This window comes from Hyaena hyaena, unplaced genomic scaffold (assembly GCF_003009895.1).
Source record: "Hyaena hyaena isolate Hyena2069 unplaced genomic scaffold, ASM300989v1 scaffold_56, whole genome shotgun sequence".
NCBI classification, from domain to species: domain Eukaryota; kingdom Metazoa; phylum Chordata; class Mammalia; order Carnivora; family Hyaenidae; genus Hyaena; species Hyaena hyaena.
In genome coordinates this window covers 3064740-3091653 of record NW_024080688.1, presented here as the reverse complement: position 1 = coordinate 3091653, position 26914 = coordinate 3064740, and the positions used below count along the sequence as shown (strand labels likewise).

The 26914-nt window shown below is 53.5% G+C and overlaps 1 protein-coding gene across 4 annotated transcripts in view; it reads right to left on the bottom strand.

Annotated features, from left to right (window-relative positions):
• ATP2B2 (ATPase plasma membrane Ca2+ transporting 2) overlaps positions 1 to 26914 on the bottom strand; it is a 112299-nt gene that overhangs the window by 32970 nt on the left and 52415 nt on the right. For 2 of the 4 annotated variants that reach the window (XM_039231381.1, XM_039231382.1), the window contains exons 6-9: positions 19960 to 20118; positions 16991 to 17205; positions 13214 to 13456; positions 876 to 1117 (exon numbers count right to left, since the gene is read on the bottom strand). In XM_039231381.1, the coding sequence (XP_039087312.1) occupies positions 876 to 1117; positions 13214 to 13456; positions 16991 to 17205; positions 19960 to 20118 (859 nt within the window). Of the gene's footprint in view, positions 1 to 875; positions 1118 to 13213; positions 13457 to 16990; positions 17206 to 19959; positions 20119 to 20941; positions 20984 to 25993; positions 26054 to 26914 lie in introns of all 4 variants that reach the window. The other 2 variants (XM_039231385.1, XM_039231384.1) reach the window with 2 other exon arrangements.

Genomic DNA, 26914 nt, shown 5'->3' with positions numbered 1-26914 from the left:
CCCCAGGGATGCCCAGCTGGCCGGGGCTGGTCATCCAGCGGCCGTCCGGTACATCTCCCATAATGCTTCAGGGCCGGTCCAGGCCCCTGGGCCCTGGGGAAGGGATGAAATCAAGACCGGCCAAAAAGAAATTGGGCAGCCTTCTTGTAATATCTGCCCCGGTCCATTACCGCATCTACTTTGAGCTGCTTTATATTCACAAGGTTTCATCCGAAAAAATAGTTCCACAGCTGAAATGGTTTTTCGAAGGGCAGGAAACTTAGCGGTTCTGGACCTCGCTTGCCCATTAGAATGGTTTGGGGGAACACTGAATAAATAAACACCCATGTGTGAGCCCTAGAGGTTCACCCCAATTCAGTTTGTCTGGGGTGAGTTCAGGAATCAATGGTTTTTTCTTTTTTTTTTTTTAAAGCTCCCTGGGGTGATTCCAACCTGGACCAGGGTTGGGGACCACGGGGATAGACCAATCCCCTCGAGGGATGAGTGGGTAAACTGAGTTCCGGAGATGGGGAGTGACTTGCTTAGTTCTCCAGGCTCCTCTCTGGCGGAGGAGACTAGCTAACAGTGGGCATCACTAGGGTCAACCGCCTCTGTGCTAAAGGAAGGAAAATGAAGGAGCTTTCACAGGGACGATGGGGAGGCCTTCCTGATGGTCCGGTGCTGTGGGGGAGGATGCGGACGGCTCTCTGTGGACGTTTTTAAGAGGGAACAGTGGACAAAGCGCTGGGCAAGGGGCCTGGGAGGTGCTCCTGCTTGCGGCGTGTTGCACTTCTGGGTGCCAGATGGCCCTTCAAGCCCAGGCTGGAGGAAGCCTGTGCTGCACGGCCCGGGGGTCCCCGGCTCCCCACACCCCTCCCCAGCCACGCCGGGCTTACTTCTTGAGCACGATCTCGGAAGCGCCCTTGCTGTACATGCGGAAGCTCTCGTCCGGCAGCTTGATGACGGTGCTCATGGACTTGCGCACAGAGTTGAAGGTGTATACCTTGTACAGCTTCTCCTCTGGCATCTGGGTGCGCACGGGCTCGTAGTCCCGCTTCAGGTCCAGCACGAAGCCCAGCAGGCCGCACTCCGTCTTGTTGCCCACCTGCCGAGGCAGGGCACCCTCCTTCTCCGGGGGCTGCACAGACAGAGGCCTGGGCGGCTCGTGGGGTTGCTTCTGAGGCCCTGGGGCTGAGCCCCCCCGCCCCCGCCCCTCCTCAGAGAGCCCGGTGTGCCGCCTTCCCACCACCCACACCCTCCGCCCTCTCCATCCAACACCCAATCTGGCTCTGGATGAAAGGAGTTAAGCAAGATCCGTGTTTGAAAAGTCACGAACTCTTTCAGGGCACCTGGGTGGTTCAGTCGGTTACGTGTTCGACTTCAGGTCAGGTCGTAATCTCACCCTTCGAGAGTTCGAGCCCCGCGTCGGGCTCTGTGCTGACAGCTCAGGGCCTGGAGCCTGCCATGGATTCTGTGTCTCCTCCTCTCTCTGCCCCTCCCCTACTTGTGTGCACCCTCTCTCTCTCTCTCTCTCTCTCTCTCTCTCTCTCAGAAATAATAAATGAATACACTTAAAAAAATATAAATCATGAATTGTTTCAAACATAAAAGCAGGACAGAGAATAATAAAAGAAACACTGGTGTACCCACCATTCAACTTTGCAGAACCTGAGGGAGTTAGCTTCAGATTTTCCCTTTTTGAGAAGGAAAACGTGACGGATACAGATGTATCCTTCCCTGTCTGCAGAATCCTCCCCTCGCCCTTGAAAGGTCCTCTATCTTAAACGTGGCATTATTATTACCCTGTGTGTGTTCTACATTTTTATTATTTATTATTTACTTATTGAAAATTTTTTAAAATTTTGAGATAGTTCTAGATTCACATGCAATAAGAAACAGTACAGAGAGACGGCACGCACTCTTCATCCGGTTCCCCCCAGCGCTCACCTGTGTGGGACTACAGTACAATGTCACAGCCAAGACACTGACGCGGATGTAGTCAGGCCCACCTTGCTCAGGCTTCACCGATTCTACATGCACTCGGGCGTGTGCGCTCAGTTCTATGCAACGAACGGCACTGAGCATGTATTCCCACGACCGCCACCATGAAGATACATGAAGATACACACAGTGCATGACAAGGATCTGATCCTGGTCACACCCTCCTTAGAGCTGCAGTCACCTCCTTCCTCTTCCCTGAGCCTTGGCAGCCATTGCCTGTTCTCTATCTTCATCATTTTGTCATTTCAAGCCTGTTCTATAAATGCAACCATACAGTATGTGAAACCTTCGAAGACTGGCTTCTTTTCACTCAGCATAATCTCCTCGAGGTCCGGGCAAGTTATTGTATGTGTCAATAGCTTGTCCCACCACCCCCCCCTTTTTTTTTTTTTTAATTTCAATGTTTGTTTAAGAGAAAGAGAGAAAGGCAGAGAGGGAGGGAGACACAGAATCCTAAGCAGGCTCCCGGCTCTGAGCTGTCAGCACAGAGCCCGATGCGAGGCTCAAACTCATGAGCCGTGAGATCATGACCTGAGCCGAAGTCAGATGCTTAACAGATGAGCCACCGAGGTGCCCCAATAGCTTGTCTCTTTTCATTGGTGAGTAGCATTCCATGCTATGGATAAACTGTCCCTTGTGATCTCACGTTTAGGTTCAGCCAAGTGGAGCTGCTATTGTAAGTCAAAATGATCAGTTACACGTAGCTTCACCTCCTGCATGTATGCGTGCATGTGTGGTGCTGCTCTGCATGCTCAAAGCTCCATGTAAGGAGACTGTACACATTCTTCTAAAACGTGTTACTCATGTATTGCATTTCGAGAGGCACCTGTGTGTATGGTGCTAGTTTGTTCCTTTTTACTGCTCTATCGTTTCCATTCTATGATGAAGCCACAGTTTACTTTTCCATTCTCCGGGTCCCGTCCTTCTCCTCGCTGATTTGGCGCACACCCTTCAGTGCTGTGGACGTGCTGGCCCCCTGCCTGGTGGCGGGCTGCATGAACACCACCCCCCCACCCCAGGTCTCAGTGAAATCATCGACTCCCTCTCCCCTGCACTTCTCACTTCTTTGTGTGGCCGCCTGAACATGAGCTGTTCCATCCGTGCCCCTGTGCCTTTGCATCTGCTGTTCCTGCCCCCTTCCTTGCAAGGCATACTCCTCCATGCAGCCCCCCCTTTAAAGTTTATTTATTTATTTTGAGAGAGAGAAAGAGAGAGAGAGAGGGAGGTGAGACAAGTGGGGGACAGTGAGAGACAGGGAATCCCAATCCAAAGCATGAGTTTTGATGCAGGGCTCAAACTCATGAACCTTGAGATCATGACCTGAGCTGAAGTCGGACGCTTAACCAATTGAGCCACCCAGGCGCCCCCCTCCCCCTGCCGTTCCTTGCTTTTTAAGATCCAGCTCAAATATCTCAGTGTCTTTGACGATTGCTTCATGGGTCTGTCTCCCCCTGAGTAAATGAGTTACCATATTCCTTTCCCTGCAGGGTTCTCAGGACCAGCATAAAGCCCAGCATACAGTGGGCACTCACTCATTGTCGGGGGGATGGCTCCGTGTGGGTCAGAATGGTGGGAGAGGCACAGGTTAACAGGAAAAAACAAGACACCTCCGTGGGGGCCAATGGCGGGATCAGCCGGAGGCTGTGGGAGGTGAACTCACACCCCACCTGTACCCACACCCACGTGCGTGCACTGCTCAAATCCTTGCATAAAATTGCTGCACAGCATCTCAGGTAGAGGTAGCTATGGGAGTGGTAAAAGGCACCACAGATAAACCGAAACCCTAGAGAGATTTAGAAGAGGAACACCTACCCACGAACTTGCCTGAGCGCACCCCCCCCCCCCCCCCCCCCCCCCCCCCCCCCCCCCCCCCCCCCCCCCCCCCCCCCCCCCCCCCCCCCCGCCCAATTACCGGCTTTGCATGGGTCTCAGGCCAGCCTTGTCCAGGAACTCTGCATCTTCAGCCTCAGCCCCCTGTCATACTGCTGCAAAGAGCTTCCCAGGCAGGCAGAAGGTGGGGGCTGGCAGACGCTGGCATGGACCAGCTGTGCAGGGAACAGGATGGCGACTGGACGTAATCCTGGCCAAGTCCCTCTTCCACAATTAGGGCTCAGGCCCAGGGACCCCACCCAAGCGCTGTGGGGTCACTGACATTTATAATGCGCTGGCCTTGAGACTTAGGGATTCATAGGAAGGACAGAACCTTAAGCTCTTGTCCCCAGTTTCTCCACCTGTAAAATGGAGAGACTAGAGCAGGTGATCTCTAGCTGAGAGAAAAATCCACCGTTTTCCAGCCTTTCCTTCAAGTGGATCATGGTGAGGTCTGGTGCAACAGGGCAAAGGCACAAGACACCCTACCCCCCCCCACCCCCCCCTTGTCAAGCAGAACTATGTTTCCAGCACCACAAGCCTGGGAAGGCTCCCCACTCCCGGGCTCTTTGGTGGGACTTGATCTGGAAACAAAGGCACCCTTAGTATGGCTTCCCACTTCTGATGTTTGCAGTTGTACGGTGTTACGTTGTGCTTTAAAAATTACACATTTACTTACTTTGAATGTTTTCTACATTTTCATGATTAATCTTCTGGTAATTTCCAGAGTTTTTATGTATTTTCCACACCAGTTTTTCTCCCCTCTCCGACAATGAAAGAAAATGACGGCTCGGAGGGCTTAAATAAAAATGCCTAATTATTTCTTTGCCCAAGAGAGCTGAGCAGTTATGCCTTCAAAGTACCCGGCATTTTATTACCCTCTGTGAGATATTTTAATTTTCCTCTAAAAGGATTTCAAACAATCCATGGTTGCAAATGGCAGAGCTGCCTCCTACGTAATTCAATTTGTTTCCACGAACTTGAGCTCCCAGATCGCCTACGTGCATTGCTAAGAAGCAGGGGCCCATCCCTTTTTTCTTTTGACTTTTTTTTTTTTTTTCTTGACAAACTCAGAGGTTTTGCTATTGCTGTAGACTTTCCAAGAGCCTTTTTATCTCCAGGGCTCCGATTCTGTAAGGGAGTTAAGGCATCAGTATTGTTTCCATTTTAATGGACCGGAAGTAAGAAGCCCAGGGGGGGAGTGGCTGGCTCATGGTCGCAGACCTCAGAGGGGCAGGCCTAGGGTTGACCCCAAGCCCCCTGGCTCCCAGTGCAAGAGCTTCATCCAGCACATTTCCCTATGTAGTCCTGAGCCCTTTGGGAATGCTGGGTGTAGCCACAAGGCATAATTTTGAGAGGAGAATTCATGTCCCTGTTTTGGGATGCTGGGGCGGGGGGGGGGGGGTTTAAATAGAGCAAGGAATAATGACTTAAAGAGCTCCAAGTTATAAATAACATCTGCACAAATGAGATGAAAACAGCATCGCTGGCGTGTACCACCTCTCACTCATTAGGATGGCTATTGTAAAAAAACAAAACAGAAAACAACAACCGTTGGTGAGGGTGTGAAGAAATCGCAACCCTGTGCACTGTGGGTGGGAAGGGAACATGGTGTTGCCGCCGTGAAAAAACAGGCCAGCGGATCGTCGAGAAATGAAACGATGGAATAGCCACACAATCCAGCATTGCACTTCTGGGTATACACCCAAAAGAATCGGAAGCGGGAACCAGAAAAGATATCTGTGTATCCATGCTCACAGCGGCATCACTCACAAGAGCCAAGACGTGGGAGCGATCCCAGTGCCTCTCAACCAATGAACGGATAAACAAAGTGGGGTCTATCCGTGCAAGGCAGTGTCATCCAGCCCTAAAGGGGGAGGAAATTCTGACACGTGGGACAACACGCAGAAACCCTGAGGACACTATAAGTGAAAAGAGCCACTCACAAAAGGACGGACCCTATATAATTCCACCTGTACGAGGTACCTGCCTAGAAGAGTTAGATTCATTGAAACGGAAAGAAGGATGGTGGGTGCCGGGGGCTGGTTGTGGGGGGAAGCGGGAGTCCACGTTTGATGGGGGCGGGGCACCAGTCTGGGAAGATGCAAAGTCTGGGGTGCATGGTGGTGTACTTAATGCTGCTGGACTGTGCGCCGAAAAACAATTAAGATGATTCATTCGACGTCGCATGTATTTTACCACTAAAACGCCTCTAAAAAGTCCCCCCAAGTAACCCAACAACCATAGCATAGTAAACTGTAGCATCTACAGCCTGAGGATTAGGAGCGTGTTAGAGAACAACTTTGTGCCGAGCGGCTATCTCCGGTGGCCTGGCCCGCTCCTCCTCACCCCTCAAGGATAGGCGGGGAGCCTCCCTGATGCCCAGGTGGACCCCAGCGCAGGCAACAGCAGTGTCAGTGGCCCCTGTGTGGATGCCGACTCTGCCCCGTCACTAACGGGCTTGTCACATGCACGATCTGGTCGTCCACGCCCACGTCCCTGGGAGGCCGGCTACCAGCATCCCCGTTTCACAGCGGTGCCCGCAAGGCAAGTCCCACTGCTACTAAGCGGCCCCCACAGGATTTGACCCCAGTGTTTCGGCTCTGAGCCCACAGCCCACGTTCCCCCCGCAGCCCTGCCTGTCTCCACTGCAGATCTTCAGTTAGCTACGCGCTGGTTGGTGACGGACCTGGAATCCAAGGGGATGATGGGGGATGTGTCTGTCTTGCTTACGTTTGCTTCCTGCTGTGGGGTCCTCAGTAAATACCTGGGGAATGAATACATGGATAACTCCATGCTTGTGTGTCCAGGGCGCTGCCAATGGGGGGGCCGGATGGGGTGGAGCTCCGGCCTCCAGAACTGTCATCTAAAGGCCGGCCTCCCCAGGAGCTTCCAGGTGCTGGGCCTCCTGAGGGACATGAGGCACAGGGCCGCGGGGTGTGCCCTGGAGGCTGGGAAGCCGGGTCGGTGTGAGCGTCCAGGACAACAGACCGAGACGGGCTGCCATCCGCGGGGAGACAGACTCCTGGAAAGCAAGGTCCTTGGAGATCTTCCCAGGCAGTGTGTGTGTGCGGTGTGATTGTGCATGGCGTGTGAGCGCAGTTGCGCGTGTGTGTATGGGGTGTGCAGTGTGCAAGCACAGTGTACGTGCATGGTGTGTATAGTTGAGGTGTGGTGCGTGTGCAGTCGTAGGTGTGTGGAGTGTGTGCGTGGTGTGCAAGTGCGTGTGTGTGTGTGTCTGTGGTGTAAGTTGTGTGGTATATATGTGTGTGGGTGTGTGTGTTCGTGTGAGTGTTGTGTGAGTGTGTGTGTATGTGTGTGTGTACATGCACACATGTAGGGTAACAGCGTGTGATACAAGGAATAATAACTCTGTTAAAAATCCAAATTCCTCAGGTACAGTTATTTGCTTTGAACTTTCCTCCCAAAGACAGTGGTTACAAAAACGCAAAACGAAAACAACCAAACTGGGTGTCGAATTCCGCACGCAGGCCCCTGCCGTTTCACATCCCAGAACCACAGCCCCCTCCACGTCTCCATCTTAATGCCCTGCAAAGTCACCTCCAGAGTCTTCCACACAAGCATGCCTAGCTTGGCCAGAGCCAGCATGTGGCTTGACTTGGGGACCCTGAGGGTCACTGGAATATTCAGTTGAGTCCTGGCTTTGGAGCCAGGAGATCTGAGTTCAAGGGTTTGCTCTCTGCCTCCTGGAGTCCCCCTCCCCCTCTCTAAGTGCCCAGGTTCTAAGATTTATGGGAAATACAGCTCAGCAGCTCCTTTCTGCTTTCCTTCCTGGGACTCTCTGGGGTGAGGGGGCATCTCAGCTACTTGAGCTCAGGAATGGGGTAAGCTGAGGACCTGGGGTTTCTACGTAGGTGACGTTTGGCTTATTCATTCTGGAAAACTATCCTGCCAGGAAAACCCCTCCTCCTCTTTCCTCCAGAACGCTTCTGGGGCTCCAGGGAGATTTGTTTTTCTCTCAACAGTTTGTGTTTTCAGAAATATGCCATAAGCTTCCGACAATTCAGCTCCACAAGCCCCCATCCTCACCTTCATAATTCAGATGTTAACTGCACCGTCAACCTACTTTCAAAGCGGTCTCATAAAATATAAAGTTAAGGTCTGCTTGATGGTCTCGGCACACAGAGCACACACGGTTGGCAAAGGAGAATGTTCTCCCGAGAAAGCACAAGGCCTCCGAAGTCTGAGGAAGGAGGCATTTCTATCTGAAAACTCAGCTGTGGTTCTGAGAAGCTGCAGGATGATGGCGGGAAGCTAGGAGAAGTCCTGATGTTCAAAGAGTCAGAGGCAACAAAGGAGATGTGAGGCTGCCCCAGGATTTCTGAGGCAGGGAGGCAACTTCTCACCAAAGGATGAGTCACATAGCTTCTCTCAGAGGGCAAGTTTAGTTCCTGATGATTAGAAATGAGACGGGAACGAAGCAAGCTCTGCCATCCTCAGAAGGGATGGGGCTATGGGGGTGAGGCTGGCCAGCTGGGAGGGCCCTTCTAGGCCACGTTTCCTGGCCTCCCTGCCCCTCACACAAGTCTCCACCTCTGCCTGGGCTGGTTTTTCTGAGCACCATGAGCAGCGTCCTTTTGAGGGCTTATCTGATGCCACCTAGCTGTCCCCCCCCCCTGCCCCCCCCCCCCCCAGCCTCGATTCTCATCATTCTAGCCCCAGAGAAATGCACAGGCCACAGATCACCTGAGTGAGCCATGCATCTTCAGGTCTCTGGGCCTTTGCAGGGCTGTGTCCCTGCCCAAAATGTCCTTGCCCCCTCCGTAAACTCCTCCAGAATTTTCTGGGCCCAACTCTGCCCCTTGGGCAGGTTACTTGATGTCTCTGCAGCTCAGTGTTTTTAGCTGCAAGATGGGAGGGGTCATATGTGCCTTCGTCCCCTGGAAGGGAGGTGGAGGGTCAAGTGAGATAGTGGCTGGTAAGAGAAATGACAGAGGAAGAGGCTCAGAAATAACAACAGAAGTAGTAAGAGTAACAACGAATGTGGACTGAGCACTGCTACGTAGCTGGGAGCCCCATGTCGGTTTTCTCATCTCATCTTCACAGTAGCTCTGAAGCTGCCTGAAGGCAAATGTGCAGCTGCGTGAGATGGGTGGGAAGGGATGGTGAGCTGCGCAGGCAGGCTCCGGGTGGGACAGACCCGGGTCCTAATCCTGACTCAGCCTCTTATCTGCTCTGGACCACCCGGCATGATGTTTAACTTCTCCCAGCTTCAGGGTGTCATCTGAATTAGAGATGTGACATCACCGACTTCCTGGGGATGCCATACAAGGCAGAATGGGGTCAGTGCTCAGCATCGAGCTTGGCTCAGTGAATGCTGGCAATTATGATGAATTACATACTCACTTTGTGGACCTGCAAGAGTGGAAAATGGAAGCTCAAAAGGTCAGGTACCTTGGTCAGGGTCACACAGGTGGTAAGTGCTGGAGCTGAGGTGTGAACCTCGGTTTGGTGGCCTTCAGCGCCAAACCTCATTGCTTCTTGCACCGGGTGTCCAGACGTCTGGATTCCAGCTTTAATAGTCCACAGGGTGACTTGGCACAAGTCCCTTTCTATTTCTGGGCCTCAGATAAAGTGAGGGGGCGTCTCTAAGGTCTGAGAATCCATGTAGATGACATCCACACATCGTATCCTTGCAAATACTCAAGTAGGCTTTTTCTTGTTCTTGTTTTTTTAAGAATGAAAGGTGCTAGCTAATGGGGAGGTCTTCAGATCAATGTAGACTAGAGGGCGGGGGGCAGCTGCAGAGGAGATCAGCTCAGTATGCTGGAGGAAGCCAGAGAGCACTGCTATTGGCCAGGGGACAGAGATGGGACCAGCCCCGACCTCTTGCTGCCACAAGAGCAGGAAAGTAGAACACAGAGATAGTCCTGTCCTGAGCATCTTATTAATTCACATTCACCCATCCACTGCCCACATATTTATCCACCCATCCACCCATCCACTCATCTACCCACCCATCCATCCCCCACCCATCCATCCATCCTGCTCCCTACCTAGTCCTCATCTCATTGATCACATATCTATACATCTATTCACCAATCAATTCACTTGTGTCACCCCACCCACCCAGTACTTCCCAAGAGCTATGCCTGGGGACAAGAGATGGTGACATACATGTGTTTCTGACCCACGAGGAGCCCAGAGCCTACGTGACACAACAAAATCTGGAGGAAATTGTCCTCACGGAGGGGGAGATATAGCCCTGTCCAAGGTCCGATCTTCCCAGGCCGGGCTCATTTCCCCGTCAAAGCTGCATGTGGCTTAGGATGTCCTATAGTCTAGATCTCCCAGCCTGGTTTAGAGGGTGGCTGGAAGTCTCCTCTGGAGTGAGCAGCCCCTCACTCTTCTCAGGACTCCTCTGGGCCTGCAGGACAGTCCCTCAGGGACCCTATGGCCCCTGTGGCTGGCAGGCCCTAGCTCTGAATCTGAATCTGACTGCCTGGCCCCGGGCCTTCCTTCTTTGAGACCATCCTATACTAAAGATGCTGCAGAATTGGTTTCAGTGACCGAGAGCCTGGTCTGGACACTCTACTCTCGAGTGGCTTCGGCGTATCTATAACATGGCTTTGCCATAAGTGGCTATGTGACTATGGGTAGGACCCTCTCCCTCTAGTCCTGATGCTTCTGTTGTCTGTTTACTGGTTCGCCTCTGTATTGCTGCAAACGGAGTCCCCTTTCAACGGGTGATTTTATTCAGTGGGTGACTTCATGACTACACTAACCATACTTAGTGCTGAAGACCAGCCAGGCATTGTGCTGGCAAGCGCTTGTCACTTCCTAACTCATTTCATCCTCACAATAATCCTATGGTTTCCCCCAGGAAACTGAGGCACCGAGAGGGTAAGTAACTTGTTTACATTCACATAGCTAGAGAGGGATCTGAACCCAGGCTGCCTGGCTCCAGAGCATGAGCCTTCACCACTACCCTTGCCATACCGGGGACTCTGCTGTCCCTTCTACACCAACGGCCATCAGGCCCCAGCAAGGAGAACCGGGTGGCCAGGGGTCTTTCGGAAAAGACCCAGAAAGAGAGGCACAGGGGTCCGAGGATGCCGGGGTTCAAGGCACATCAGGGGACAAATCAAAGATCCCAGTTCTGGGGTCCCTGGTCTCTCTCTAGTCTCAGCAGCTACACTTCCTGGGCAGACTGACTGGCCGCTGTCCTTTAGGCCACCTAGACACAATCAGCATTGGGAAATGAGAATTGAGCTTTGCGGCCAGTGCTATGAAACACCGCCTAGCTGAGATGTTTCGTCAGCCTTCCTGGTGGACCTCAGAGCTCCTTTTTACGGTGGTTGTGTAACCTACATATCAATCCAAGCGCACCTCGCAGGGCTCTGCCCACGCGGCCGCCCCATCGCCCGGTGCCTGCTCTGGGAATTGCTCTGCTCCCCTCTTGGCCACATTTGCAGGACAAGATCATGAACAGCATCTCGTGATTGTACGATTGTACGAAGGCCAGGGGAACAGAATAAAAGATTGCTGATCTCCCTTGATTCCCACTTTGGAGCTGGGTTGGGGGTGGGGGTGCGAAGAAGACAAAGCACGGTCATTTCTGGCATCACCCACCGGGTTCTCTATCGCCCATCTGCCTGCGTCCTCCCCATCTACTTTCTCCTTTCCTCCGTGTGCCTCCCTCAGCCTGCAGCTCTAGGGTGATGTGATGCGGGCGGCCGCTCAGCCCTGGACAGGGGTAGCTCTTGCAGCGCCGGTGTCTGGAGGCAGAAGTTACCCCCTCCCCCTTCTGCCATCAGTCCTCAGCCCCTCGCTGCTGCTGAGTCACACTCTCCTCCCCATTTGGATAACGCTGCTGGCGGCTCCCACATCCCAAACTGATCGTGATGCCTCGAGCCTGCTCTGGGGCAGAAGGGAGAGAGGTCACGGTTAGTGCACATTTGGAGGGTAAGCAAAAAAGCCCAGCCGCTCACCCAGATGCTCACACTGCAGAAATGCCCTACGCATCTGGGGGCTGACTGACCTCTGGACGGACAGTTCTGTGCTTCTCTTTAGCCAAATGCTGGTTAGTTACAAAAATGCGCTTTGAAACCAAATAGGGATTACAGCGTGAGGAGTCTATGCAGCTTGGCTGAGACCGGAAAATGACAGTCTTTCCTATCAAAGCTTGCGATGCTGCTGTATCATAGCAGGTGCTAACAATGTCGTCGTCGGTGGTAGATGGTGAGAATGGCCACAATTAGCTCCTCTCGAAATCCATGCCCTTTGCAATGTGACTTGGGAGTTCCTCCTGGCAAGAGGTGGAGTCCACCTCCCTGTTCCTCGAGTCTGGGCAAGACTCTTGGCTTGTGTTGGCCATAGGATGTGACAAAATGACCGTGGACTAGCCCAGGCCAGTCTGCTGGGGGAGGCGGGAGCACACACGGCTGAGAAGAACCGTCCCCACTGGGGCCATCCTAGACCAGCCTGCGGTGCTGCTGAGATGAGCAGGGCTGTCCCCTGGGCCACCGCAGAGGCAGGCGTGTGAGGGAGTCCCGCTGAGAGCAGAAGTTCTGCCCCGCTGAGCCCAGCCTGAAGTGCCGACTCACAATCGAGAGCTAAATACACAGTTCGATTTTGACCCGCTAAGTTTTAGAGTACAGCAGCCCCCCAACTTATTCTCGGGGGACACGTTCTAAGACCTCGGGTGGATGCCCAGAGCTGCGGATAGTACCAAACCCTGTGTATACTATGATTTTTTTCCTCAACGTACATATCCATGATCAAGTTCAACTTACACATCAGGCACAGTAAGAGATTAACACTTGATGAATAACTGATAATAAAATAGAACAGTTATGCCACATGCTGTAATAAGTTATGTGGATGGCATCTCTCTCTCTCTCTCTCTCTCTCTCTCTCTAAGTATCTTGTTTTGTACTCACCCCTCTTGTGAAGATGGAGATGGTAGAGTGCCTACGTGCTGGGATGCAGTGAGATGAATGATACAGGTAAGCGACCGAGCATTAGGCTGCTATTGACCTTCTGACGTCTCGTGAGCAGAGAGTTATCTGCTACGGGACTGAGGCTGACTGCAGGTAGCTAGAACTACAGATAAGGGGAGCCTATTGTAGTTACGTAGCGAAAGCCTGCTAATAAAAAGTGTGGATTTTTTTTTGTAAGGGGGACAATTACAAAATGGGATCTAAGAGACACCATTAAAGCACTATTTTTCCATCGTGTAAACACCATTGTTAAATCAAAGAGAAGCAAGTGGCTTACTCCATGACTGTCCCCAAAGACACCAACAGGATTCAAGAATACGAGTCACGTCGCTCCATCTGCCCGGTACTTGCACTTCGGCCCACGGACGTCGCCCCCCCCCAGAGGAGGCCGCACCACTCACCAGAATCTTGGTGGTGTAGGCGCTGTTGATGGCAATGGCGTTGACGAGCAGCTCCATGGTCTTGGCGTTGATGGAGCTGGGGTCGGGGATCTCCTTGTAGTGGACGTCGCCGACGTAAGCCTGCACGACCGTCATGCGGTTGGTGGTCAGCGTGCCCGTCTTGTCCGAGCAGATGGCGGTGGCATTGCCCATGGTCTCACAGGCATCCAGGTGGCGTACCAGGTTGTTGTCTTTCATCATTTTCTGGGGGAAGAGGGTGAGGGGGAGGGCGACAGTGAGCAGAGGGAGCTGGGGGGCCAGGGTGCGGGGCACGATGGAAACAGGCAGTAAACGGGCCTCTGCCCATTGCTCTTTCCTTCCCACAAATGCAAAGGGCGTTCACTGCAACCTTGACATCTGAGCTCCTTGTGTGTGGCACGGCCTTTTCCTTCGCTTTGGTTTGAACCATTTAAAAGACTTAATGAATTGAATTTATTAATTTGAATTATGGAGATAATCTGTATTCCTTATGGAAAAAAATAAGGGAAAAAGGATATAAATTAAGGTTGGGTCCTTTCTGATTACCTCAGATGGTTTTCTCTTACACCCTAACAGAAAGAACCATTCCTTATCTATGAGTACTTTTCAAATACACCGTCTTTCTTTTACTGGTGCCTGGTTTTCATTTGGTTCCTCCAAAAATAAATAAATTTAGGTTGGATATGTGTGTTTATAGACATAGGATGGCATCTGGAAAAATATCAAAATATTAATGTCATTATTTCTGGGTGGTAGAGTTATAGATTTTTATTGCCTTCTTTTAAACATTTATAGATTCTTCTTTAAATGTTTTTTTTAATGTTTATTCATTTTTGAGAGAGAGAGAGACAGAGAGAGCGCGAGCAAGGGAGGGGTAGAGATGAAGGGAGATACAGAATCTAAAGCAGGCTCTAGGCTCTGAGCCGTCAGCACAGAGCCTGATGCAGGGCTTGAACCCATGAACCGCGAGATCATGACCTGAGCTGAAGTCGGACGCTTAACTGACTGAGTCACCCAGGTGCCCCTAAAAATCTACAGATTCTAAAAAAAAAAAATTCCATAGATCATAACCTGAGCCGAAGTCGGACACTTAACCGACTGAGCCACCCAGGTGCCCCAAAAAATCTACAGATTCTTAAAAACAAAATCTATAGGGGAGCCTAGGTGGCTCAGTCGGTTAAGTGTCCGACTTTGGCTCAGGTCATGATCTCACGGCTTGTGGGTTCAAGCCCCGTGTCGGGCTCTGTGCTGACAGCTCAGAGCCTGGAGCCTGCTTCAGATTCTGCGTCTCCCTCTCTCTCTGACCCTCCCCTGCTCACGCTGTCTCTCTCTCTCTCTCTCAGGAAAAAAAAACACCATAAAAAAAACTATAGATTCCATTTTCTGCATGGCATACATATTATAACTTGTATAATAAAAATCACGAATTTCTTTTCAATATAGATACACAGACAAGAAAAATCAGCCATAATGCCATCACCCAGAACTGATACAGCTTAGGTATCAACATCTTTTCTTTTCAAACTTACAACAAAGATGAAATCCTACCATATGTATTATTATTAATTTTCTGGTATTCATCTTCCTGTCTTTTCAGCTCCACTCCTAGCTTCTTTCAGGTTCCCAAGCAAGTCATGCAAATAAAGTCATTCTCCAGGAACTGTCGCTCTTAAGGCAGGCTCTCCCGACACGGGGGCCCTATCTGGCAAGGAGGGACATGAGAAGTTGCCAGAGGCTGAATCAGGCATAGCGCTAGCCTGCTCCTAGGAAGCCGATTTCCTTTTTTCTTGCTCCTCATCGCTCTTTTTAGAAAGGGAAAAAGTTCAAGGAGGATAATTGTAATACTAGTTCACGTTCCTACAAAATGGGTGTTGGTAGAGTTCCATGCTGTTGCCATTTTCTCTTATAACCTGTGATACTCATAATGCTTAATGTTTGCTGACTGGACGATCAACTTACAGACTTACCGTCTGCAAAGTTCTTCTGCACTTTCTGGTCTGATTTTACAACGAGGATTATTGTCATCCATTGTGGCAATTTGAAAAAGCCACGGCCAAGTGATCTGACCAGGATCACGCACCTAATGAGGGTTAAAGTTGGGACAGGAGCCCAGCTCTGTTTAACCTCACAGCCTGGACCATTCTATTGGGCCTCTGCCCATCTATAGTCTCGGAAGAGGGTTCGTCTGTCGGGCTCAGGAATATGCAGGTGGCTACGGAACACTGTAGATGTGGCTGGTCTGATGAGAAATGTGTGGCGCGTGTGAAATACATGTCGGATTTTGAAGACTTATGAAAAAAAGACATGTAAAATATCTCACCAGTGATTTTTAGATTGATTACATGTGGGATTGATAATAATTTGGACGTATGAGGTAAGGTAAATTATATTATTAATTAATGTCACTTGTTTCTTTTTACTCTTTCCTTTCAAAGTGACTCCAAGGGAATTTAAAATCACACATACGCTCATATGACATCTCTATTGGTCAGCGCTGATCTAAGTGTCATGTCTAGTGTTTTGACGGTGGCTCCCAGGGGGGCAGGCCAGGCTTGGAGAGGGGACAGTTCGCCCCTCCTGGGTTGGGGTGCTGTACTGAGTTTATCAAGTGACTGTATAGGTAACACTACCTAAGACAGCTGAAGGCACCAGGTGCCAGAGATTCAAACTGTAGACGGTGCAGAGGCCTAACGCTGTCGGTAGGTAATTCCTCCAAACTAACCCTGTGTGACTTTCAAAGATATACCCTGAGCTCAGCTGGGTTGTCCGCGGGGGTCCCAACTCATGGCTGTGTGGGAGTCTCCACTTCTGGGCGCCAGGCCCCCATGCAGCATCATGTTGTGACCTGTTTGGGCTCTGGTTTGTGGGATGGAGTTTCTACAAGAACCCTAAAGCAAGGAGACGATAAGGGCCGTATCCTTTACACAGAGCTGCCACTTTCTGGCACCCGCCCGGAGATCTCTTTTCTGTATGAAATTACATCGGTGAGCCCCGTCCAAATTCCAGCTTGGAAACTGACGCTCGCCGTGCCCTCTGGCAGCTTTGCCAACGTCCCGGAGCGAATGCCTTGTTTACAGGCACGCCTGGGCCTCCGTTCTCACGGGCACGTCCTGGCATCGGGGCCCTGGAAACCAGGAGTGCGAGGTGGGGAAACCAGGGGGCCGAGGGAAGAGAAGGAGCCCGCAATGTGAGCCAGGCTCGAAGTGCCCATGGAGAGGCTCAGCCCAGCATTCAGGCTCAGTGGAGGGTCACGGCCTGGAAGCAGGGGGCAGGGGGGCGCCGCCATCTGGGGGGGCACTAGGAACACCCCCAAGACCCAAGTTTCCGTAGCCAGCTTTCTTGGGCCTAGCCCTCTTCATTCAACTGCTTTTTAAGAAAAAGTTTATTATGCCTGCATGTGAGTGTATGAGCAAGCAGGGGAGGGGCAAAGAGAGAAAGAGACAGAGAGAGAACCCCAAGCAGGATCCACACCATCAGTGCAGAGCCTGATGCAGGGCTCGATCCCCACGAACCATGAGATCATGATCTGAGCCAATATCAAGAGTCCAGTGTTCAACCAACTGAGCCACAGGCCCTGGACCTCCCTGAGGGCATGCGAACTCTGGGTTCCTGCATCCGTCTTCTCTCCCAGCTTCCTCCACGCCCCCTCCCTCGTTCTTAGCTCGACTCCCAGCCCCACACCTGCCCCGTGGGCCGCCCCCACAGAGCCCGTGCTGGGGGCAGCAGCCAACTGCACCCACCTGGTCCCCTCTATCTCACCTTCACCGAGTAGGCCAGCGAGATGGTGACAGCCAGAGGGAGCCCCTCAGGCACGGCGACCACCAGCACCGTCACACCAATGATGAAGAACTTGACAAAGTACTGCACATAGACGGGCGTGCACTCGGGTAGCCATGGCTTCTTGTTGACCACGAAGGTGTCCACGGTGAAGTAGAGCACCAGGATGATCACTGTGATGGCCGACATCACCAGGCCTGTAACATGGGGGAGTAGGAGGGGGAAAGACCTGTTCAGGGCCTTTCCTGGGGGAGGGGGCCTGGGAAGCGAGATGCAGGCCAAACCCTTGGCCAGAAGGGCTCTGGGGCCAGGCCGACCTTGGCTCACATCTCAGCTCGGCCACGTACTTGCTTCGTGGCCTGGGACAGGTCCTTGACCCTCACAGAGCCTCAGTCTCCTCCTCTGTGCAATGGGGATGCATGTTGATTTCATGTGATTTTGTAAGGATCAAAGGCGATCAGCGCATGTAAAGTGCCTGCGCGACACCTTGTAGGTGCTCAAGAAATGTGCACTGAGAGACCATGTGAGTGAGTTAGAGCTGCTTGCATGTGCGCTCACACGACAGTGATGTGCAGCTGGTACCGCTTATTTACTCGTTCACCCAGACACCTAGTAGTTCCTATGTCAGGAACTAGGGCCACAGCAACAGAGAGGACAGAGTCCCTGTCCTCGGGCAGCTGAGACTCCAGAGCGGGGGCTGACGGGAAACAAGCCCACGAACAAGATAATTCAGATGGATAATGCTGCGGCGAAGAGCTTCAGGAGGGCAAGACGGAAAGCGACATGGGCATCAATGAGAAGACAACCCCAATGTCCATCGACAGACAAATGGATAAAGGAAACGTGGGACAGACACACGGCGGTACGTGACTCAGCCTTACAAAAGAAGGGAACCCTGCCATTTGCGACAACATGATGCACCTGCGGACGCCATGCTGAACGAGGGAAGGCAGATGCAGAAGGACTTACATGAGGAATATAAACAGTCAAACTCATCGAAGAAGAGAGTAGAAGGGTGCTTGCCAGGGGCTGTGGGGAGGCGGAAGGGGAGGGCTCTTCTTCAGGGGGTACAGAGTTTCAGTTACGCAACATAAGGAAGTTCTAGAGCTCTGCTTTACGCTGCTGTGCCTACAGCCAACAGGGCAGCCTTGTGCACTTTGATTGGTCAAGAATAGGTCTCCTGTTAAGTGTTCTTGGCACTTGCCCCCAGAACAGAAAACAGGACAGCTCATGAAAGGACACAAGGAAGTTTGGGGGGTGGTGGACGTGTTTCGTGCCTTGCTTGTGGTGACAGCATCATGGGTGTATGCACGTGTCCAAACTCATCAAGACGTACATTAAATGTGAGCCAGTTTTTGGTATATAATTGTATCTCAATAAAGCTTAAAACAACAACAACAGCAACAACATGGGCTGGCAGGGAGTGACTATTTTAGCGAGGGTGTCCAGGGAAGACTTCCTGGAGGAGGTGATACTTGAGAAGATAGGAAATGATGAGAAGGATCAGGCAGATGGTGACCTTTAGGAAGAGCGTTCCAGACAGAGGAAAGAGCAGGGAGCCCTTTTGCGGATGAGGAAACTGCGGCTCTGTGAGGCGAAGCGACTTGTTCAAGGCCACGGGCTAGAGGAGCGCTGTAGAATTAGCAGACGCAGGTGCCTACCTGCCCGGATCCCCCGGGACCCCCTTGCCGGTCGGGTGTGCGCGGCCCCATCTGCTGCAGGTAGCAGGCAGGGACCCTGAGGCTGCGCACACCTGCGGCCTCTGCCAGAGGAAGCTCGCGCTTGGGTGACCACAGCCTCTTTGTCGGGAAGTGTCTGGGAGGGCGCCTCCCCCCAACGTGATGGCCAACATCCAATGGCTGAGGCGTGGGGTCCAACAGCCCAGCCCCCTGGGCGTGAGGGGGCACGGACCCCGCAGAGGTAGGGAGAGACTGGGGTTTCACCAGAAAGTATCTGGCTTCCCCCCGGCCCTGTCGAGTCTCTTACCCGTTAGCGGTCTCACCTGAGTGCACCCTCGCCCTTGACAACCTCACTCCTACCCATCTCAGGCTCTGTTTCAGGGAGTTCAGCCGGAGAGAGAGTAGCAGAGGTGGGGTATGAACCTACATGTTTGACTTTGAACTCCATTCCCTGCGAGGCTGGGAGGAGGCTGGAGAGGAGCAAGGGCTTTGAAGGCCATGGAGTTCTCCTCCTCCTCCTCTTCCTCCTCCACCACGCTAGCTCGGTTCCCGCCCCCCCCCAACCCCCCCGAGGCCTGCTTCCATGGCCATGGCCGAGAATGGAGGAAACCCCTGGGCCCATCGCTCCCCCGCCTCCACCTCCAGCTGTGGAACTTCAGAGCCAGCTCTGCTCCCCTCTACCCGCCTCTGACAGTCACAGGGGCGGGCAGCCAAGCTCCCAGCAGCCGGGAGCTATCGCCAGGCCCCGAGTTTAAATATAGACAGTCAGGCCTGTAATTTGCCTCCCTTCTCCACGCTGTGGTGCCTATAATTAGAGCCGGGAGACAGCCAGGTGGGGAGGCCTCGGCGTTCGCCGTGTCCTGCGGGAGGAGAGGCCCAGGCCGTGTCAGCCGGGCAGGGCGCGCCCCACAGCTGGGCTCGGCTTCCCGGGCCAGGGGGGACCCCAGCAGCCGTCACCTGGAGCTGCCGGCTCGGTTGGGAAGCTGGGCTGTGCAGAGGCGCAGACAGGAGGCTTCGCACTGGGCTCCCGGCACTGCCCTCAACCTCTCGTCTCCCCTCTGCCCTGCAGCCGGCGTGGCTGATCCATCCCTGCCCTCCCTGACTCCAGCCTCTTACTTGAGCATCTGTGGTTGCTGTGGTGGAAAAGGGTGGGTCTCAGGGACCGTCTCAGGCAAGCCCCCACTCTGCAGGTGAGGTACTTGGGAGCCAGCCTGGGGTCCCACTGTGCGCCCCCCACTCCCCCTTGCCCCGTCCCCTGCGCTGCGCACTCACCCGCCTTGCCGATCTGCACAGCCAGCTTGGTGAGCTTGCCCTGAAGCACCGACTTCTCCTTCTTGTGCATGTTGGCCTTTTTTTTGTCGTCCGCGTCGCCGCCCTCGGCACTCTTGAGGGGCTGCATCTCCATGGCGGCTGCCCCGTCCTGCTGTTTGGCTGCAGAGCACACGCACACACACGCACACACGCACGCACACACACACACACACACAGACATGCACGCACCCAGGTCAGCCCGCTGGGTGGGGATACCGGCCCCCGCCCCGACTGCCCAGGGGAGTGTGGTGAGCATCCATTCGCTCCCTGCCTGGACCCCTGTGTCCGGCACACCCCTGTGATGTGGGGTCGGCCTCTTCCAGCTGCGGGAGGCTCTGGTCCCAGGGCCATGGCTGCCCTGCACCCGGGATCCAAGGGCTAGCAGGGAGTGACACAGTTCTACCCTGGATTCCCAGCAGGGTAGGCTGGGGTCCCCTCTGGGCCTGAACAAGCCCACAGATCCTTCCCAAATGGCCCCTCAGCTTTCCCCACTTTCAGACAAGGCAGGGAGGCTTGGACTTCCCCGGCTGGTCCTTGAGTATGTTGCTGGGTTATTAAGTAGTCACTAGGCAGGAGGGACAAAAAGGGGACTTAAAAGGTAGAAGAGAGTGTCCCTGTCCCTGGGTGATGAGCCCCCTCCTCCTTCAGTGCAGGACTGACTGGGGGGCCTGGGACCTATCTCTTAGCCCCCAAGGACCTCCAGGAACCAGTTTCAAGCCTTCAGCTGAATGGGCAGCATAGCTCAAAGGCTGGGGAAGGGCTGGCTCACACCTGTCTTCACTGGAGACGTCGCCATTTGGCCTGGAAACACATGAATCACAGCTACACCCCCCAAAGACGTCAGCACCTGGAGGTGCGGACGTGTCTGCCTCTGGCTTGGCTCTCAGAGCCCATGGGGAGGGGTTGTGGGGACCCCAGAAGCCGGTTAATACAAAAGGGTTACCTTTGCTCTGGCTGGCGTCCACATTGCCATCCTGCATTTTACCTACACGACAAAGAATTTTAACAGACAACAGAGAACAGACAAGACACGTTGATCATCACGAAGACGCAACAGGGCCACGGACGTTCATGTCACGGATGGAGGAAGGGCCCAGCCGACTCCGTCCCTCCACACGGGGACGCTGGGGACGCCCCGAGACAAGAGCAAACCTGGCCACCACATTGACTGCAGGGTCTGCCTTGATTCTCTGGGGGCTTGGAGAGAGAGCTCTGGTGGGGGATTATTTGGGCCCTGAGCATCTTAAGGTTAAATGACAGCCTTTGAGGGTAAAAGGGACCAGACTTGGCTGGCAGGAAGCGGCGGGGGGGGGGGGGGCGGTTCTCAGGCCCTCCCAGTGATTAATTTGGTTGGTGCTTTTTGTGAGCTGAGAGGAGGCAAAGGAAATGAGAGAGAGGGAGCGAGAGCGAGAGCGAGGGAAGAGAAAGATCCTAGAAAAGGGAGCAGATTGGTCAATGTGTTCCTTAGTTTCTGGCTCCAAGAGGGATGTATGTCGAATTCTACTTCCTCCTTTTTCCATCCGGAGGCGTGTGAAGCCACAGCATGGAGCCCCCCCTGCCCAGCCCTACTGAGAGTACTGCATGCAAAGGATGGGCAAGGGTTCCCCGATGGTGGGCTCCGAGGTGCCCTGACTGTATCCAGGGGGGTGGGGGGAGTGCCCTGGCTCTCAAGGGGATGCCGCTGACCCCTCCCCTCTACCGGGGTGTGTGTTTTTTATTCTGAGGTTGACTGGCTCGGTGCAGCCTCTACCCCGGCCCTGCATGCCAGGGCTGGAGGAAGGGCTGAAGCTGGGGCTGCGCACCGCCTCATCAGGGCTGCCCGGGAGGCCCCCTCCCCAGTCCCAGCCAGAGGCTTGTGGGCTGGCTTTGCAGCGTGGGAGGTACTGGTGGTCACAGTCGGCAGCTGACATACCTGTCCTCACCTGCTGGTACTGACGACAGGGGCTTTCCTCCCGTCCCCCGGGCCTGTCCACGGAGCTCACTCAGAGCTCTGCCCATGCGCCCTGACACCTCAGGAGGTGTGTCAGTAGGTCAGCCATCCTTGGCCATTTGCCACACAGCTGATTCTCAGAGCTCACGTTCTGTGAGAACCCGCCGGGCGCCAGGTGCGTGTATCACCTCCGTGATTTCATATAATCCTCACCGCATCCCTACCAGGGCACTCCTGTATTGCACCCATTTACAGATGAGAAACTGAGGCTCAGAGAGGCAGACGGCCTGCTCTGGTCCCAGGGGGTAAACGGAGAGCTGACCCCAAAGCGTGTCTATGCTTCCACCTCCGACTGGGGAGAAAGCAGCTATCCCTCGGCCCCCCCGAGCCCAGAGGAGGGGCAGCAAGGTGGCCCTGGTGGGACGAATCCCCTGTTTTGACACCAGTTAGCTGTGCAGCTTTACCTCTCCCAGTCTCAGCTTCCGCCTCTGTAAAATGGGCGTGCAACGTTCAGCTCCCAGAGCACCTGATGATTGCCTTAGTAATAACCACTCGCCCATTTAGCCCTTTGCAGTTTGTGAGTGTCACCTCCTGTGAATTTTCCTGATGCCCTGCAGGTGGGATAGGAAGGAGTCTCCTCCCTCTCATTTTCCAGGTGAGGAAACTGAGGCCGAGGGAGATTTAGAGGTAGCCCTCATTTCTGGAGCATCCTGACCTTAGCCCTGCCTCATTGGATCCATAGCACTGTCATCAGCATCCCTGTACTGCGCTGTGAGTCACTCGGAGGGGGGGAAGGGGCATTCCTGGGTCCCAGCCCCCTGCTATCTCCCTAAGGGAAATGCAGCGCTGTTCCCACTGCCTGGCACAGCAAAGGGTCAGCGACCCACCCAGGGGTCGAAAGAGAAGGGCCCGGTTGCTCTATTGAAAAGGTCTTTTTTGCTGGGTTAAAAACCAAATAGAAGCAGCCTTTTCAGAGCAAACAGGAATCAACTACAACAATTATTTTTATTTTCAAAAATAATTGTACTAACTGGGCTAAAGGGCGCTGGAGGACTTCTCTTTGATACTTGATTTTCGAAGACACAAAGGGGCCTCTATTTGCATTGCATATTATCAGATGCAATAGCCCATGTGCGTGCCCATTAACCAAGCTAGCAATTTCCTCTTTTATTTCCACAGTGATCACGTGGCTAGAAAAATAATCACCAATGCATATGTTCGAGGGGGGGAGCGGTGTTCTGGGGGTGCTTTGGTGCAGATGGCCTGGTTTCTCAGAAGCAAGGGACTTATTTGGGGCTCTCCTCAGCCAAACTGGGGCTCGGCTGTCCCCGGAACTGGGGGAGGGCAGCTAAATCGGACTCCACGCGCAACCTGGCGGGTGGGCTGTGTTTCAGGGGAGCCGGGACGGGGCCCCGAGGCAGAGTCTTGGAAGCCCTTCCGCATCAGATGTCAGATGCAGCTTTGACAAACAGGTCTGTTCTCTTTGTGCATCGCCAGGGACACGGGTGTGGAAAGCACGTGTGTGGAGGGTTCATGGTGAGGCGGCCTGATAGACAAGCTCTGGGGAGACCGAGCGCTAACGTGGTGAAGTGGGAAATGTCCTTTCTCTCGCCTGTGCCTCCATTTCTTCCTCCGTGAATGTGACACTTTCAACCAAGGCGATGCTTATGAAAAGCACCGCAACGTGTCCTGTGAATGTCTGGGGTTCAGCGGGATGTATTTACTAATTTTGATTATAAGTGATGTATTACGTAGTGATATTATTAATAAGTGGGAAAGAAATAATAAAATAAGGGTAAAAATCATAATGCCTCCAAGATGAATGGAATACACCCACCTTCAGTTGGGAGGAGGACTGGGGGGTGGAGTCAGGGGGACCACGGCCGGCTGGATGGGTGTGTTTTCTACACCGAAATCATCCTGATCCAGCTCAGAGGAAGGAGGGAGAGGAACGGTTAATTCTCTCATTGACCAAGCCTCAACCTAGCGCTTCTCAACCTCTAATGCACTCTGGCCTAGAGCCTGGAGAATGCAGATTCTCATCCAGTGGGTCTGGGCTCGGGCCTGAGATTCTGCATTTCTAAGAGGCTCCTAGGAGAGGTCCAGGCTTCAGGCCCTCTGATCACATTTTGAGTAGCAACGATTTAGGGTACTATTTCCCAAAGTACATTAACGGAGACATACCAATCCCATAAGATTCAGCCAGGAGAGGTCCTGCAGCCAAATCAGCCCAGGAAGCCCTCCCTGGCTAACTTTCCACTATACACCAGCATATTCAAGGTTCTGAGAAGTCCCGCAGTGAGGAAGAGACCAATTCTGTCCCATGGTTCTTAAACACCTTTGACCACAGGATCCTTTCCTTGGAGTCAGGACCTATTCATGTCCCTGTGACGTTTACAAGTCATGCTCCTTCAGGAAATCCTGGATCAGGAAGGGAAGCACACACCTGAGAGCCAGCAGGCCTGGGTTCAAATGCAAGCCCTGCCACTTTCTAGTTCCGTGACCTTGGGCTAGTCTCTTGATCTCCTTGAGCCTCAGTCTCCCCATCTTTAAAGTGGGGACAATAAACTCTGTATCACAGGGTTGTTATGAGGATCAAATGAGGCCATGAGCATGAAATGTTTGTAAAGTGCCTGGTGGGTAAAGTTCCCCATCTTTCCTCAGGATACTTGGGAGTTTTCTGCTACAGTTTGGAAGTGAAGCTGCCTTTTTTTGGGGGACCGACCAGCCTGCAGATAGTCTCTATGTTCGCCGAGCCCAGTAGGCTCACCACCCTGGGGAAAGCAGAGCACCACCTCCCGCTTCCTTCTCTCCCTGCCTGGGTTGCCTATATCGGTTCTCCCTGTCATCCCTCGCCACTCCTCCGTGACGCATGACACCTCCCACGCCCCAAGCTGTTCTCCTGTCTCCTCCTTGGCCTGAAATAGACCCACACCCGAATTAGCCCTGACATCTCCTAGGTGTTTCCATCACTGGTCATTTTGAATGCAGGTGGCTCAGCCAGAGTTCCGGGGCAGGGGATGGGAGTGAGGTAGTATAAGGTCTCCAAGTGGTCCGGGGGGGTGAGGAGTAAATGATATAATGGATGAGAAAGCTGCAGCCCAGTGCCTGGCACGCAGCGATGCTGCAAGAATGGCTTGTCCCTTCCCTTCGATTCTCTGGGGCAACGGGTTTATGATCAAGCCCTACAGCTCTTAGCCTGCGTGACTATCACGCTACCTAACTTGGGGACAGGGGAGCTATCTGAGCAAACGGAAGCCTCGTCACTTGGAAGAAACGGGAGGGTATAGAAAGAAGAAGCCCTCTGAAGGCTTGGAGGCCAGTGAATGGAATTCCTTCATGCCTGTGGGTAAGGAGGTTTTAAAATGCAGACCCCGTGTACAGTGGCAGCCCTCCACCGCCACCCCTCACCCCCGAGGGGCCCGTAAGAATGCAGAGACTCAGGACAAATGCTCCAGCAACAGGCAACAGCAGGAAACACCAGTCCACGTCCGAGGGACAGAACCAGGCCCGAGCCCAAGCGAGCCCCCTGCCCGTCCACTCCGTGAAAGAGAAGAGGAAGAAGTGTTCATCAGTGGCTCAGCCATGCTATGGGGTGAGGCCAAGGAGCTGAACCCCGGCCTGGGTCCCCCTGCCTTGAGGGAATTTTCCAGCCGAGGACTGGAGACTTCACTAGGGACCCAGATGCCAGCTTCAGCCCAGGTCCTGCCCCCAGGCCTTCTTCCCCAAGCCGGGGCCAGGAATGTACTTAGGAGAGGGCCACGCCGCGTGGGATGCCAAATCGGAAGCCAAGGTTACGTCCCTCTTCTGGGCTCCACTGGGGGCTGAGGGCCCGCCAGGAGCCAGCGCCATTTTGGCAGCCGCAAGCGGGTGCGGGACGGACTCCCCGGTGGTGGCTTCTCTCTTAAGCGCCTGCCCCACGTGAGTGGACGATTGCCCCAGAGCTGCCCATGCACATCCAAGATCTGTGCGGTCCAGAACAAGGAGAGGCAAGCCCAGAGTTGGGGGTGAGGGAGAGAGATGCCCATCCAACCGAAGACCGAGCGCTCCCCGTCGGAGACGTACCATTGACTAGGCTGGCATTTGCACTATCTACAGCATGTGAGTCTGCTGCGCCATCGGCCGCTGTGGGGTTGGGAGGGTGGAAAATGCAGCGTGTCACAATGGAGAAAAGCAACAATGCAGAACAGCTACAACAATAAAGACATGAACTGACTTGCGGGAGATAACATGACTCTATTCTTAAAAAAAAAAAAAAAATCTCCGTTGGAACTCAAGAAACTCAAATTTGGGGGTGTGGGTGAAATGTTCCCATAGAGATGCCATAAAAATCAGGGTAAAAGACATGGAGGGTCTTTGAAATAAAACATGGCAGATGATCAAGGCGGTTGGGTAGGATGGCACCAGTGTGTGCTCGAGTCTGGACCGATGCACCCCTTGGCCGTGCCACTCACGCGGGTCCCTGTCAGAGGAGCTTCTATGAGAAGGCATCTGGCTGCCCTCATGGCCAGAGGGACCCAGGGCCAGGAGTCATTTTGAAACGTCCAATACCGGTGCAGCGTGGGCATTCTGATTGGGCATCTGCTCTGACCGCCATCACTGCGCCTCAGCGGAACATGGGACAGCCGTGGTGGTGGCTCAGAACCTAAGCCCTCGACTCGGGCCACTGCCCACGGCCATCTCCTCCTTCCTAACCAGCACTCAAAAGATCACCTGGGTCACCCCCATATGAGATGTCCCATCACCTCGTGGGTGACATCAAGCATGTCACACATTGTACCTGAGACAGAGAAGGTACTAGCAAGTTTTCCTTAGTTTAGAGATTAAAAATGACATGAGATGGTCAAATTCACTCTGGTTGTTCTTTCTAGGGGTGGGGAAGTGGGTTCAGGGGGGCAGGAGAGGGAAGAGACCCTGGTGGGTGGGGCACACGTGGCAAGGGCGGGGCTCTGGGATGGGCTCCGTGGGGTGTGCGCAGGAGAGCGG